The sequence below is a fragment of the Schistosoma mansoni genome, chromosome 6 (assembly GCF_000237925.1).
Source record: "Schistosoma mansoni strain Puerto Rico chromosome 6, complete genome".
NCBI classification, from domain to species: Eukaryota; Metazoa; Platyhelminthes; class Trematoda; order Strigeidida; family Schistosomatidae; genus Schistosoma; species Schistosoma mansoni.
In genome coordinates this window covers 14092819-14107745 of record NC_031500.1, presented here as the reverse complement: position 1 = coordinate 14107745, position 14927 = coordinate 14092819, and the positions used below count along the sequence as shown (strand labels likewise).

The 14927-nt window shown below is 34.1% G+C and overlaps 1 protein-coding gene across 1 annotated transcript in view; it reads left to right on the top strand.

Moving 5' to 3' along the window:
* The window catches only part of Smp_149390 (fras1 related extracellular matrix protein), a gene marked incomplete at its 3' end in the record, with an annotated part of 120105 nt that extends 106402 nt beyond the window's left edge, over positions 1-13703 (top strand). Inside the window, exons 25-30 of the mRNA XM_018798349.1 lie at positions 2283-2568; positions 4335-4478; positions 8216-8292; positions 10610-10910; positions 12110-12283; positions 13579-13703. Coding sequence (XP_018653300.1) covers positions 2283-2568; positions 4335-4478; positions 8216-8292; positions 10610-10910; positions 12110-12283; positions 13579-13703 — 1107 coding nt within the window. The remainder of the gene's footprint in view (positions 1-2282; positions 2569-4334; positions 4479-8215; positions 8293-10609; positions 10911-12109; positions 12284-13578) is intronic.
* Positions 13704-14927: the final 1224 nt, after the last annotated feature.

Here is a 14927-nt window from a genome sequence, read left to right as displayed (position 1 = left end):
ATCATAAAATGAATTGTATATTATATAATAAAATTAATAATAAAACAATTTATAATTATTTTTATCAAAATGATTTAAATAGACGTAAATTAGTAGTGATATTATTAAAAGATAAAAAAAAATTAAAAAAATATTCATCGTCGGCATCATCGGTATCATCATCGTCGGGATCGTCATCGTCATCATCAGCATCATCATTATCTACATTGAATGATACAGTTTGTAAGATAGAATATGAACTATATAATGTAGATAAATCAGTTGAAAGAAAAAGATATAGGTAAGTTTATCTGTTTGTTACATATATTTGATTACATTAATATTTAATAGGTTATTAAAGAAGAATAGTTCAAAGCTATAGTTGAAATGTTCTGTATAGATTTACTTGCGTGAACTTAAAGAATAATTTCCTACTTGTAATTTAAGTAAACAATACTATTTAACTCATTTGGTATTGTTTGCATGTATCTTCCCATTGTTGTTTAGGATCTTAGTATATAGGCATGCTGTGCCGACTGCCATGATATTGACTCAAGTCACAAGCTTTATAAGCGAAGATGGACAGTGATATGTTTAAAGCGACTACGAGTTCACCTAGTCTGTGGACGGAACAAACACTTGTGACCAAAAACCAATATGCTAGCTATTCTGATGCGTCCTATCCCTGCTATCTATAGAGAGAAGATGAAGTTTGAACGGGGAATAAATATATTCCGCAAGTTGCCAGAAGAACAATCGACCCAACGGGCACAAATTAAACGTATATATACAACATAAAACTTTCCTTGGGAAACGTTACAAAATGTCATACTAAAAGACACAACGAACCAATAGCGTTTAACATTGTCCCAAGTGGGAAATACGACATGAAGGTGAAAAGAGGGCTTTCGGCGCGAAAACAAAGAAATTCAAAATACAATTACAAAATTAAGGTATTTACCAAGTGATTTCTGAGGATCTAACAGCCCCAACATATAGTGACTAGCAGTAAAATCCAGGATGCACTTTTCGTCCTCTTCGAGACTCGTCAGCCGGATGCGCCTGTATCCCATAGTTGATATTCACTCCGATTCAAACAATCAATACACAAATTAATTAATATTAATTTTATTTAACCTTTATACTGTATATATACGTTTGATTTCTTCCCTTTGTGATTTTCCGGGCTTTTGGCTGTTTACGGAATATATATCTTCCCCGCTTCCAACTTGGACTTCTTACTCTAGTTAGCTGAGTCTGGGACGCGTCAGAATAGCTAGCTTATTGGTCTCTGGTCATAAGTCTTTGTTCCGTTCGGTGACTAAAGGAATTCGGAAACGCTTCACGTTTAATATAACAGACCACTGTGTGTATTCTGAAAAATTCAACGTAAAATTTATCCTCTTCCGGAATAATGAAGGAGACATAGTAAATTAACTTAGATCAAGTTAGTAAAGAGAATGAGAATAATGTAGGGATACCTATTGAATGCTGCTGATTCTTAACTAAAGAAAGTATCACTCACAATGAATTGGATTGAGAAATCTGATTTAAATGAACAAATTCTTCATCTAAATAGCCTCCAACCAGAGCCAAATTACTCAGGAAATTGAAAGTTAGTCGACCGTACCAGTTAACCAACGAGTTGATCAGTAGAGATTCATTAAAATACTCTTGAAGAAATCGATACTATCATTCATTTTGAGTATGAGCTGATCCTGACAATGATATTATTAGAAGCCTTCTGTGAATTTTACTAAAAAAAATACCCTAAATTTCAAATCTATATAGATAAACTACGTCACTGACTAGATCTTGAACCAGTTTCTCAACAGAAAACACAATACCATACCCTAGTTCCTTAAATATGATTTCATTCTGCCAAGTTATTAGAGGTAGTTGACATAAACCTCTGATATTGGAACTCCTCAGCAAGGTTTACTTGTAGTTTTGACTAAACTAATGCTCCCGATCGGCACTAAGGACTTGACACAAATGACACTGGTCACAGCTCTATTGTCAAATAGTGATAAATCTAATCTCTTTCTATTACGTTGAGCAATTGAGATGTAAAGTCACTTAGCTTAACAGTAACTCATTATCACTGTACTAGGAGGCTTTGAGATACACTCAAAAGTATTGCGTAATCGTGGTTTCTATCTCTGACTTATGATCAGCATGTCATGATCAAGTATTAAGTGCAATAGTACCACTTCAGAATTTTCAGAGTAAGAAAATACTGGGTAATATGTATATGCTTGAAGGGGACTTTCGTATATTCCCCTCAATTATCTAATTTCTAGTGTTTTAATAATAATAATACTGATATTATTGTATCATTAATAATTGTATTTACGTTTTTTATTCGTGCCAGTCTGGAATTAAGTTGGATTACTCTTGGCTTCGATCAAAAAGTCTATACAATCTGTCCAGAAAGAGGTCTTCTAACATTAACTGTAATACGAAAGGGTACAAATCAAGCGTTACAATCAACTTTAACTGATGTCTACGTTGGATTATCGTCTGATACAGCGATCGAAGGAAAAGATTTCAGTCTACATTCACAAAAACTAGTCGTTTTTCATAAAGGTATTTATATGCATAAATATGAAAATGAGTAGTATATATAATTTGAATTCAATTACCAAGAACTAATTAACGAATTAACTATGTTCATAATTTTGATGTATTTAATTGATGATTTATAGTACCGAGTGAATGTGAAGATAATGACTGTCATTAAAAATGGGTCAGAATGCTAAACGTTAACTTACAATCATCGTATTAATCTTGTTCAATGTATATAACTTATCACTGAATTGTGAATGTTATTGACCTTCATTTATATGATTTTTGATATAAAATCCATTCCTATGAATCCTTTTAGATTATTCAAAGCTATGTATGATTTCCATATGAAAAGGGACTTACATTAAGAATTGAGAGAAAAATGCCTTATTATGCCAATAATAAAAATAATTTATTTAAATGTTTTTGCCCCCAAATACCCTGGTACGGCCAAGAGTGGGGAGAGTCCTCTCTCCCTCTCCAAATGCTCTCATATGGCCACGCGTATATAGCCTCTGTTAGGGAAGTCCTACTCACTGCCTTCTCGTGGCATTACTGTTGTTTACAAAATTGAGAGGACGAAAAGCGAGTGTCCGGTGCTTTAACCGGGTTAGTGGACACGTAAAGTTCATCTAGGAGAGTTGGAAAACCCTGATTCCAAACCAATGGTGCACATACGCTCCAGTATCCTGAGGGGACAAATGGCGTATGAATCAATTGTTGGTCATCGGCTATAATAGGACTGAATCTCCGCACGATGCTCCACTGCTTTGTGGATCAGACCTTTAGGTTAAAGGCTCCGTGTGGCCCCCTAAGAAAACCACCCTTTTCGGTTTGGGCACCTGAGCAGTATCACAGCCCTCACACAAATCTCATTTGATTTGTGTGGCGCATATATATATATATATATATATATATATCTGGTGCCCCTTCGTGCCAATATTTATCTGTTTAAATAAAATAAATAAAAAAAGACTATCAACCTGAATATACAAAATAATCATCAAATGGGAGAAAGAATATAATAAGAATCTCACAAGAACAGTTAAAGATGACCTCGTATAACTGATCAATTCTAAAAAAAAAACAGTATTTATTACAGAGGAATGAGTAAACATTTCGAGAGAATGATGGGCGTTTTTTGTTTTGTTGTTGTTGTTCGGATCATCTCATTATTATTATTGGCTCTGATATCATGACAAAAGAAAATTGATACAATAGTAATGGATGAGCTGAACTAAACAACACAAATAAATGGTAAATATATGATTTTCATAGTTGAAATCATGACTCAATTGAAGCTAGACCACCATGGAAAACCTGGATGTACTGGACGACCGTTTCGTCCTATTGTGAGACTCTTCAGCGATGCGTATCCATGATCCCGCCTCGCGAGATTCGAACCCAGGACCTATCAGTCTCACGCGCGAGAGCTTAACCACTAGACCACTGAGCCGGCATCCAAAGGTGTTAATGTCTAACTTCAACCAATCTATGAAGTTGAGCAATAGGACGAAACGGCCGTCCAGTGATTCCAGATTTTCCATGGTGGTCTAGCTTCAATTAACTCATGATTTCAACTATATAAAATATATATTTCATCAATGTAAGTCTAATAGTTCAAAGCAGATCTATATATAAATAATTGTAAATGTGAATAATAGTGTTTATTTCTGTTACCGAATAATGTAAATATGTAGTAGTTTAACCGCTGATATTCATTAGATGCCCTATATACATATTGTTTTAACCTTAAAAATGTTGATCCTATTATTCATTTTATTCAGGTGAACTAAAAAAAGAAGTAATAATAAGTTTTCATCCAACTACAAAAGATTTTACCGATCAGAATTTACGATTTTATGTTGATCTTAAATCACCAACTGGAGCTATTTTAGATCAAAATTATAGAGCTGAAGTTATTGTATCTAGTAAGTTTTTGTAATATAAACAATTTTACTGTTTAGCGTTTTTTTAGCGAGTTGGTTTTCTATGGGATGGGGTCGCTAACCCCATGCCCAACCCTCCTCCTTTACCCGGGCTTGGGACCGGCAGTAGCCCCCGGAGGAGCTACAGGCGGAGTTATAAACAATTTTAGTAAATTCTATAATGCTGAAGAAATATTATTCAAGTTTCAAGTCATATTTTAAGACTAAAAACTCTTACCCAATAACAGAATTTTAATAGTTGAGATAATGAGTCATTTTAAGCTAGACCACCATGGAAAACCTGGAAGCACTCGACGGCCGTTTCGTCCCATTGTGGAACTCCTCAGCAGCGAGCATCCACGATCCCACTTCACTGTCTAGTGTTTCCAGGTTTTCAATGATGGTCTAGCTTCAACTGATTCATGATCTTAACTATTAAAATTACTATAATATCCAAAAAAACCCTTCTGATATTAAACAACGGAATTGTTTAAATGTATCTATTCAAATAGATCTTATAACAATTAATTATCCATCTGTTACCTAATATGAACATTTGAATCAATCATAGAAATGACTGTTTATCTATTGATAAAATAGTACTCATTGACAAATATAAACAAGATTTATTTGGAAAGTTTTGTCTCCTCCTAAAAAATAAAAGAATAAAAGAGACTTATAAGCAAAGATGAATAGTGGCTAGCAGTGAAATCTAGGACACGCCTTCCGTCCTATTTGGGACTCGTCAGCCGGACCTACCTGTATCTCAGAGTTGATCTTCATTCTGGGATGCAAACCTAGTACATTTCGCTTCAAACGCAATCGCGTTATCCACTTAGCTACTGAGTCCACTGCTAGCCATTATCCATCTTTGCTTATAATGCTTTAAATTAAGGTTATATCGAGGCAATACGCACAGTATGCACATATGCCAATAAGAGGCTGACCAGTTGCAGTGCTAATCATCAATGGGAAGATTCAAACAAACAATACCAAATGAAATAAAAGAGACTATTTGACAAAAAAACATCTTCATACAATTACACAGGTCGTACATGGGTAAATAACTGGATTAGAAAATATCTTCACTAATACATGCATTCCCAATTCATCTTATATCTTTAAAAGAAACTAAACGTCAGCATGAAGTACTTATTGAGTGCAAATAATAATAATGTAGTGAATGAGAACACCAGTGAGGACAACCAAATATACTTAAAACAAATTTACAGAATCTCTTAGTAAAACATGAGGACCATACAATAAATACTTGACTTGCAAAATGTCAGTCAACTGTCTCAGACTTGATTGTTCCTTCATTTCCACACCAATTATTGACTGTTATCGTTCTTTTTCTTCCGGTCTTATTAACCTTCTGTTGTCAGTTATTTCACTTTCGATTGATGATACATACTACTTATATCTGTCGAAATCAGTAGCACATATCAAAATACTTCGACTGATCTTTTAACATTAATTTATAAACAAGATAACATGAAGAAATATGTTTTAATCTAACTGACACTAAATAATTCAAATCGCAATCAGTTAATTACAACAAACCAATCGAATCTGTCTCATAAATATTAAAATTTATTTTTACTGTAGTCTAAAAGTGATATACAACTTCAGTTAATTAATTTATGATATATAATATGACGATTAGTCAATGTGATATAATCTATGGAAAAGTGGTAATTGCAACAGGAAACTGTACGATCCACAAAAGACTCAAAGATAAAACTGATAGTAATAGTAATAGTAGTAGTGTGGTGGCTTTGCTTCGCTAATCGTTCACATCTATAACCCTTGTAACATAATTCTCAACGGTGTTTAAAATCAGAAGGCAGTGAGAAGCGGCAACTACAGCTTATTACCGGATAGCACAGGCCACAAAGTTATAACCACATCGAGCGACTTTGAAGCGGATAGGCGAGTGTGTATGAGTATGTGCGAGCAGTTACATAGGCAAATTTATAGTCAAATTATACAAGAGCGTAGCAAGATAAAGCAAAAGCCGATAATAAGATTTGAGTGCATACATATATGGGGAGAAAGATGAATCATCGAATGATATTTAAGCAATCGACATTTTAGCTAGAGTCTATCATATGATCTTGTGATCAGAACAGTAAGAAGAAATATGCGAATTGCAACTATTCAAATCACATTGTCTGTTAAGTAAGTTAATAAAAGGGCTTAACCAAAATTAGCCATGATCGAAATTGGTTGTAGGATAGTTGCTATAGTAGGTTTTATTCATTCTCCAGAAAAAGAAAGTTCAATGACAATCGTTTCATCAAAATATACTTCTTTATACACATTGATATTACATCCAATCACTGGTTAACGAATATCATATGTAATCGAAATAGGGAATATAGAAAAAGAATGAGTACTACACATAATTACCGCAAAATAAATATTCCAGTACACGTCCTTAAAATGTGATTGTCTGTTATGGGTTTTAAAAAAAAAATCAATTTCGTACATCATTCACACTACGATTAATTTAGACAATCTTTATCAGATCACTTTCGTGAGTTACTTACTGTTTTACTGTTGAGTTTATCAGTCATAATCTGCTTACCAAAATTACAAAAAAAGTGATAGTAAAGTATTGTTATTATTTGAGTAGCATTGTAGTGAACAAGAACACGGATGGGGACAATCGAATGTACCTTAAGAGAGTCATAGTTACTCCCGCCATTTACCCGCACTTGGTTGAATTTCTTCACTTTGACATTCAGAGCACTGGGCAGAAATCACATTGCGTCAAAACCAATCAGTGGACATCGCAATGCTTTGTTTTAATTAGACAGTCGGATTTCCCTGGTCCGTGGCAGTTCTGAGTTAGCCGTCGCGCGCCAGACCATGGAAGTACAGCCGCTTGACACAACGTGGAACATGCCCTCGCGCGTTGCTAGCTGCACGACACTTACAGCTGAAACCGCCCACGATCGACCCGGGCCAGAGTTCAATAACCTCATCACAACGCGCACCGAAGCACACAAAGCAGCAAAGAAACCAGCCCCCAAATGGACCGGCACGTATCTGATCTCGGCCTGTCTGACTCGGTCCCCAGAGCCAATCCTTCTCCCAAAGTTATGGATCCAATTTGCCAACTTCCCTTACCCACATTGTTCAATTGTCAGAGGCTGTACACCGTGGAGACCTGCTGCGGATATGGATACGGCCTGCCACGAAAATTATACTGCCTCGCTCGGATTTTCAAGGTCCGACAAGAGCGTTCCGGGCACCACAAGAAGGGTGGTGCTTTACGGAATATCTCATTAAAATATGAGAACCATATCGTGAACAGTTAATTTGTAAAATAACAATTAATTGTCTTAATTAGTCTGTTTCTTCTGTAAATATCCGCCCACAGTCTACGATTATAATTGTTCATGCATTTTCGTACCAATTGCGTGCCGTTCCCGTTCTCTCCTTATCGATCTTTTACTGAAATACATTCAATTCCTGACCATCACCATATACTACTTATGTGGATATCAGTAACCCATACCACAGCATTACTATTATATATTTATTAAAAAAACCTTCCAAGTATGCACTGACATTTCAGTCTTCAGAATCAAACTAGGTTAATATAATATTATTCAACAGACTCCATCCTGTTTGGGTTTCCAATTTTTTTTTTCATCTGACCATTATCAGATTTTGATTTTTAGAACTGTATGTTCGTTTTATTTATCAAACTGTTATTTGTCATTATTTAGACAACCATGAAAAATGTCAATCGATATCCTACTTTACACCGATAAAACTAGGAGATGAGACAACTAAAACAGTGAATGTAAGTAAATAGTGTTTGTTTACCTTTATATAATATGACGAGATGGTACTATACTATAACATTCATAAGCAATTAGCAATGAAATCAAACATTTTCTTAAATTTATCATTCAAGTGTTATACAAATTAAGCATGAATAGGTTGACAATTTCTCAGTTAACTATTGACATTTAACAGATCTCTGCAACTGTAGTAAACTAAACGAATGTAACTGTACATCTTAAATACCGACTGTGGGATAATTCAGACCTTTAGAATGATCGGGTAGCCCGATCTGCAAAAGCTATAGAGTAGTATGTGATGGCATTGTTCTGTGATAGATTTTAAGAGACGTTTATGTTATATATATATATATATATATATCCGCTCAACTCCTTAATGGACCCTATCAAAAACAATATAAACACTATACCCTTTGAACAAACTAATAGCTATCCAGATTCAGCAGTTCAGTAGATAAGACGTCGTACATTTTAAGTAAAAGGTACTGAGTTTTGAGTTTCAATGTGAATATCAACGCTGGGATGTGGCAGATACATTCAGTTGACGAGTGTCAAATAAGATTATACGCTCACCCGCAACCCATCTGTTGTATGTGACTGTACATTTGAAAACGGTCCACTAAAGAACTATATTGAGGAAAAAAGATTTTGACTGAATAAATTGATTCTTTTACTCTTTATAGGACCATTTTTGTTGAATGATTAAAATATCAAGTATAGGTTGTAATGTGTCACCTAGTACTAGGTCATCAATTTAACCAAGATTTATAAACCTTGCAGTTCGGATTTCAATCAAAAACTCCAAATTTATCTCACATCTAGATCTTACTTTTTTTCTGGTTAGTGTCTTTTTAGAGAGTTAGGTTTTCTACGGGATGGAGTCGCTAACACCATGCCCAATGCTCCTCCTTTACCCGGGCTTGGGACCGGCAGTAACTCTAGAAGAGCTGAGGCGGAGTCTAACCGATTGATGTAATTATGAATAAAAATTTAAATTTTTATGTTCCAAAAACAAAAATATTATCTATTTTGTAAAATTATTATGCAACTGTTTGATTACAATCAGAAAGAACTCACTGAATGTTTTCTAAAGATTTTGATTGTGTCTATCAATGAAATCCATTAACTGCATCAAATCCTATTAGGGACACGTCAGCGGAATGTACCTGAACCACGTTATTAACGTTTACACTGTGTATCCAACCTAGTGTCTTCCGACTAAATGCGTTATCCACAAATCTACGGAGTTCAAGTGGTCTCTAACTTGTTAAATAAGCAAAAATGTATCAAAAATTTTTGTTTTCCAATTGTTGATATTGTGAACTATTGATCACTATTAGTACAAGTTATTAGGATGAAAATCCAATTCTTAATATCAACGACGGGAAAACGTGAAATCCTTACAATGAACAAATTGAAATTTAAAGATGATATCAGCTGAAAAGCCATTTTAAACCAGAGAGCACTAAACAACTATTTCACCCTAGTTTACAACTACTCAGGAATCAACACCTACGACTTCACACAAACTAAATACAGGAACTTCCTGTTTTGCAAAGAACGTCAAATCACAATTGAATTCAGCGACTTAATTTCTCAACTACGAATGATATATTTTTTCATGAGTCTCTGTCCGATTATTGATCAATAAAAGTTCGATGCATAAAATGTACATTACATAAGTAAAACCAAAAGCTCTTACAAACAACTGAACAGAGGCATAGAAAGTTTGCCACACTCTAACATCTATTCATGCACCTAATCCTATGTTAGTAGTATATTTGTTACTCACGTCTATTGCGATAAATTTACTGGAATATAATAGCGTATCATTTTCCATAACCGAACTGCAATACAGATTTCCACCCGGAGATACTTGAATTTCTGAAGTTGAACTCTCAATTTATAAGTATATAAGCCACTTAGTCTTGCAAGAAAATGATCACGACACTAATATCTCGGTGTTTACGTCTCTGACAGCAAAACTAGATGAAAAAGGTTTGTTTACCATTTTAGGTGGAAAACATTAAATATGCCTTGCGAACAATTGTATACATCGTAAGTCGAGGTCTCTCTTTCGACTGCCCACAACTAACCCACTTGTTTTCCAAACATTACGGACTGACTTTAGTTAAACAACCAGAATAAACTCGAAAACTGTTTAGTCTTAGTATGCAAACTACAGTGGATCGAGGCTTGAATGTGAAACTTATTGGTTGAAAGCCAATCGCTTTAACATGTATGTAAACAATATCTCCCCGTTTTATTGGCACTATTCAATCACTTTCCGTTTATTTTATTTCTTTTCCTCTCAAGAATCCAGTAAAACGAGATCTTACAAATATAATTCACTCCAATCGGAATAAAATACGAAATAATCCTATTTATTTATCTGATGCACAAATGAATAATGATAATCACGATGATGATTATTATTATTTGAAAGACTTTAATTGGCAATCAAATCAACAATACAAAATAGAAAATGATTCAATCAAGAATCACATTAGTTTAACTGAATGGCTTGCAACAAATGATTTACCAGATTCTAAAACGTTAAGTGCATCCTATGAAAACTATATGCATTCAAATAAGCATACAATGCATTGTTTAAATGGTGAGTAGTATAAATTTAGTTCAGTAAATAAGAACCCCTTCTATCAGTCTACCCCGTATTTGTACTACCTGTTTGGTAATTGTAAGGTTAACACAATCTGTTGATATATTTAAGTGAAATTAAACTGCTCTAAAATAATTCTAATGTATACTGTTGTTGGAGAGTATCTAATGTATCCTACTGTTGATAATCTTGACTGAATAATTGATCGGTCTCAGTTGATACAAGTGCACCGTGTTCGGATTCCCTTAAAATAGCCACTGTTCGACCGAAGATTACTAGCTTAGATCACCGACATTAACACGGATTCAGGTACACCTAGAAGAAAGTTCCAAACAAGATGAGACGCGCGTTCTAGATATCACGGTTAGCCGCAACCCATCTACCTATAAAATATTTCAATCCTGTTATTAGACCTTATTGAAAAAGAAAAACATACCTCCAGTAGCTGTACGCTGACATCAAATGTTGAACGGTTTTACATCGTTGATTTGTGTTAGTGTAGTATCGGTTGTTATGTTAAGCCCATATACTTTATTCTAGCTTCTGGCCAAGCTAATTCACCGATACATTATGAGTCATATTTTGATCTTGTTCATTATTCGCTTATTAACCTTGACTACATTTTATATGAGCGTGTATGTGTACCCTTCGTATCCTATTCATCATATGTCTGTCATTCATTTTTGTCTGATTATAAATATTGAGTAATGCTTCGCTCTCGAGTTGGCTTCCCAGCCATCTCTAATACGCATTATTTTCTCTTCGCTCTCGAGTTGGCTTCCCAGCCATCTCCACTATGCATCATCTTCGCTTCGCTCGCTTACACTTGCTCATGTGCCCACAGCTTTCTCATCTGCATCATTCATCAATAAAAATGTAGTTGCCGCTTCCTTCTGATTTTATACACCGTTAAGATTGGTATAATAACGGTTATCGAAGTGAACTATTATTGAAGCACGGCACTACATTAGCATTAGGCTTTCATCAGAAAATATCGCCTAAACTAAACCAGTTTCGAATGAATAAATGTATGAATCATACCAGTGAACAGTAGGGTCAGTTTATTAAACTTCTACAGATCCTATTTGTTATTGTGCAACTTAACGAACTAAGTTTTACAGTATTTTGACTCAAAATATTCTATCACAATAATTGATTCTGTGGTTCTATTTCCCATTATTACATATATAACATAGGATGGAAATTTTATCAACATCGTTGTTATCAACTATATGAGAATAAAGAAATAACTTGGGAAGAAGCACGAAATTACTGTGAACTGCAAGATGGATTTTTGACTAGTATTACAGATGAGACAAATTTGAAATGGTTAGCTGAAATATTTCAAATACGTAAACCATTCTGGATAGGTAAGTTTTGATATGGCGTTATTTCAGGAAAGACTAAAATGTATAATTAGACGTTTTTTTTGGTAATTTAACACAAATTCCATTTGCGAATTGAATCAGGAATATATCCAAAACTAGTCTCAAATTAAATTCATCGGGGGCATTGAAGTTATGCTGTACAACAATCGTTAAAACATCAAGAGGATATCAAAATTTTATCTAAATGTTTTCATTAACTAGAAATATCAGCTAGAATTTCATTGAAAACAAGAAACCAATATAAAGGTGTTTCGCCCCTATACAAAACTCGTCAGTAGTGAGTAAGTGTTTCAGATGTTTCAAATGAAGCAGTTTCCTATCATAGAGACTAAGTGATCGTCACATCACTTCCTGAACTGACTTAAGATGAATGTGTGAACTGTTTGTTTTCAACGTGATGGACTAGTTCCAAGAACTGGAGATTACGAGTTCAATCCCTAGCTAGGTTATAGATGCACACTGCTGAGAAGTCATATTCTAGGATTAAACAGTTTGAGAACACTCTTTTTCAACGATATCTTGAGTAATCTTAATTCGAGACAAAAACCACCTACGAAGAAATTCATCTCAGTAAATCTCTCGACGAAAATTATATTCCATTTGATTGAAATGCTCTATTCTTATCACGTTCCACCTATTTCTGCGATTTGAGGAACCAAATAGGACCACTAGACTTGGAACAAAATAGTGGAAAGTTCAAAGCCTGCAATATGAAACCGTACTCAGGAAATCAACTATATTACTAGTACATCTAGACAAGATAGAAATGGAATTTAATAAAAACGTTGGATAAGTATTCCGGTAAATTACTATTTCAATATAAAGAAAATGATGGTTTTTGTTATAACTGTTATAATTTCTCCTTATTACGACCCAGCTATTCCTATTGTTAGTATTCTTTGACACCAATACACTCAACAAGTCCCCAAATCAGAACACGGTTGAACAGGGAAGAAATTATATTCCAAATAACAAGGATAGATAGAAGTAAGAAGCGCAATAAGAAATACGTTAGTATATTTATAGTTTTTACATGAGTAGATCCTAGAATCTTCTCCAAGCATCGACTAGCGCTGATTGGATAAGAATTAGCCAATCAGTGTGCAGCAACACAATAGTGCATGGAACATGCTTTAATCCAATCTGTGTACCGTTAACAGTTTTCCATTTAAAATTAAATTTTCCAAACTGCATTTATACGATGTATACATAAAAGTATACAATAAAATACCAGTGAGATCAAACCTAGACTATAAGGTTTTTTTTCTTAATTAAAGGTCTTCATCAAACACAACCACGTGGATCATGGGTTTGGCATAATTTCGAACACGTTGGTTTTACAAAATGGGATAAAGGATACCCGGTCAATACAAAATGGCGATCACCAACTAATAGACATATAAAACGTAAACACTACCTATCACAAAAACAAAAACGTTACAGAGGACCTAAAGCTTGTGTACTTGTAACTCCTAATTTATATTGGCAAAATCGATTTTGCAATCGAATAATTACAAATGTGAATTTTATGTGTATGAAGAATCCTGAAATATTCTAAGCGAGAAAAGAACACAACTGTGATGCAGATAGGATTATTTGATTAACGAAGAGGTCATTTCTTCCAATCTGTCTACGGAGATAAACGCCCTTTCAATCTTTTCTTTATTTCTTCTGATATATATATATATCTATCTTGGTTATAATTAATTTACAACGCAAAACATGCTTTAATGTCACTAATAAATGAGATTCACAGGAATTCGGTCACAGTATATATGTATATAAACTTCACTATTATTATTATTATTATTGATGCTACTCATTATTCAAAAAAGAATTAGTAGCAACTAATCATAGTTAATTTAACTGTTTACATAAGCCCATAATACACTAACACACCTTTATAAATATACATTCACAGAAATATCAACACTACTACAAAAGAAGTACGCACAAGTTTAAAAAATATTTGGCTTCCTTAGGATTCATATGCATGTAATACTTTTTTTTTTCTATTTCGCAACAAAATAAAACCGTAAATCTCCACATTCTTATTCACAAATTGTAAACTTCTTGCTATATATATAACGTTAATAAATGTTTACGATTAGAAAATATATTTACGAATTGATAGGTAACAATTTTGTGTTCTGAAAATCTTTGAGGACTCAATCCACTTCTAGGAACACATCTAAATGTAGTGGTCTCTAAATAGCGAGTAGTAATAAACGCTTAATTCTTCACAGCTTTCCATGTTTATTTGAAGAATTGACGCTTTATAACCTACAGGTTGATCAAATCTGGACTTTATTATTATCTTTTCTCAAGTAACATTTAAAACTGAGAACACTATCCAACTTTTAGAAAGACATAATTCAACGTCTAAGTGTTGATTGACCTACAAAATCATCTAAAATGTAGCTGAAATTATCATCAAAAGAGGATCAGTTAATAAATGAAACTTGGAAAACCCACAAGATTGACATTATTACCACTACTAGATCGAAAACCCAATATCTGATATTTAGACGTGGTACAACATAAGTTTGTATCTGCACAGTTTTCATTGACGATCACGTGAAGGATAACTTGACCAATTTATGTTAGCACAGGTTCCATCATTTAG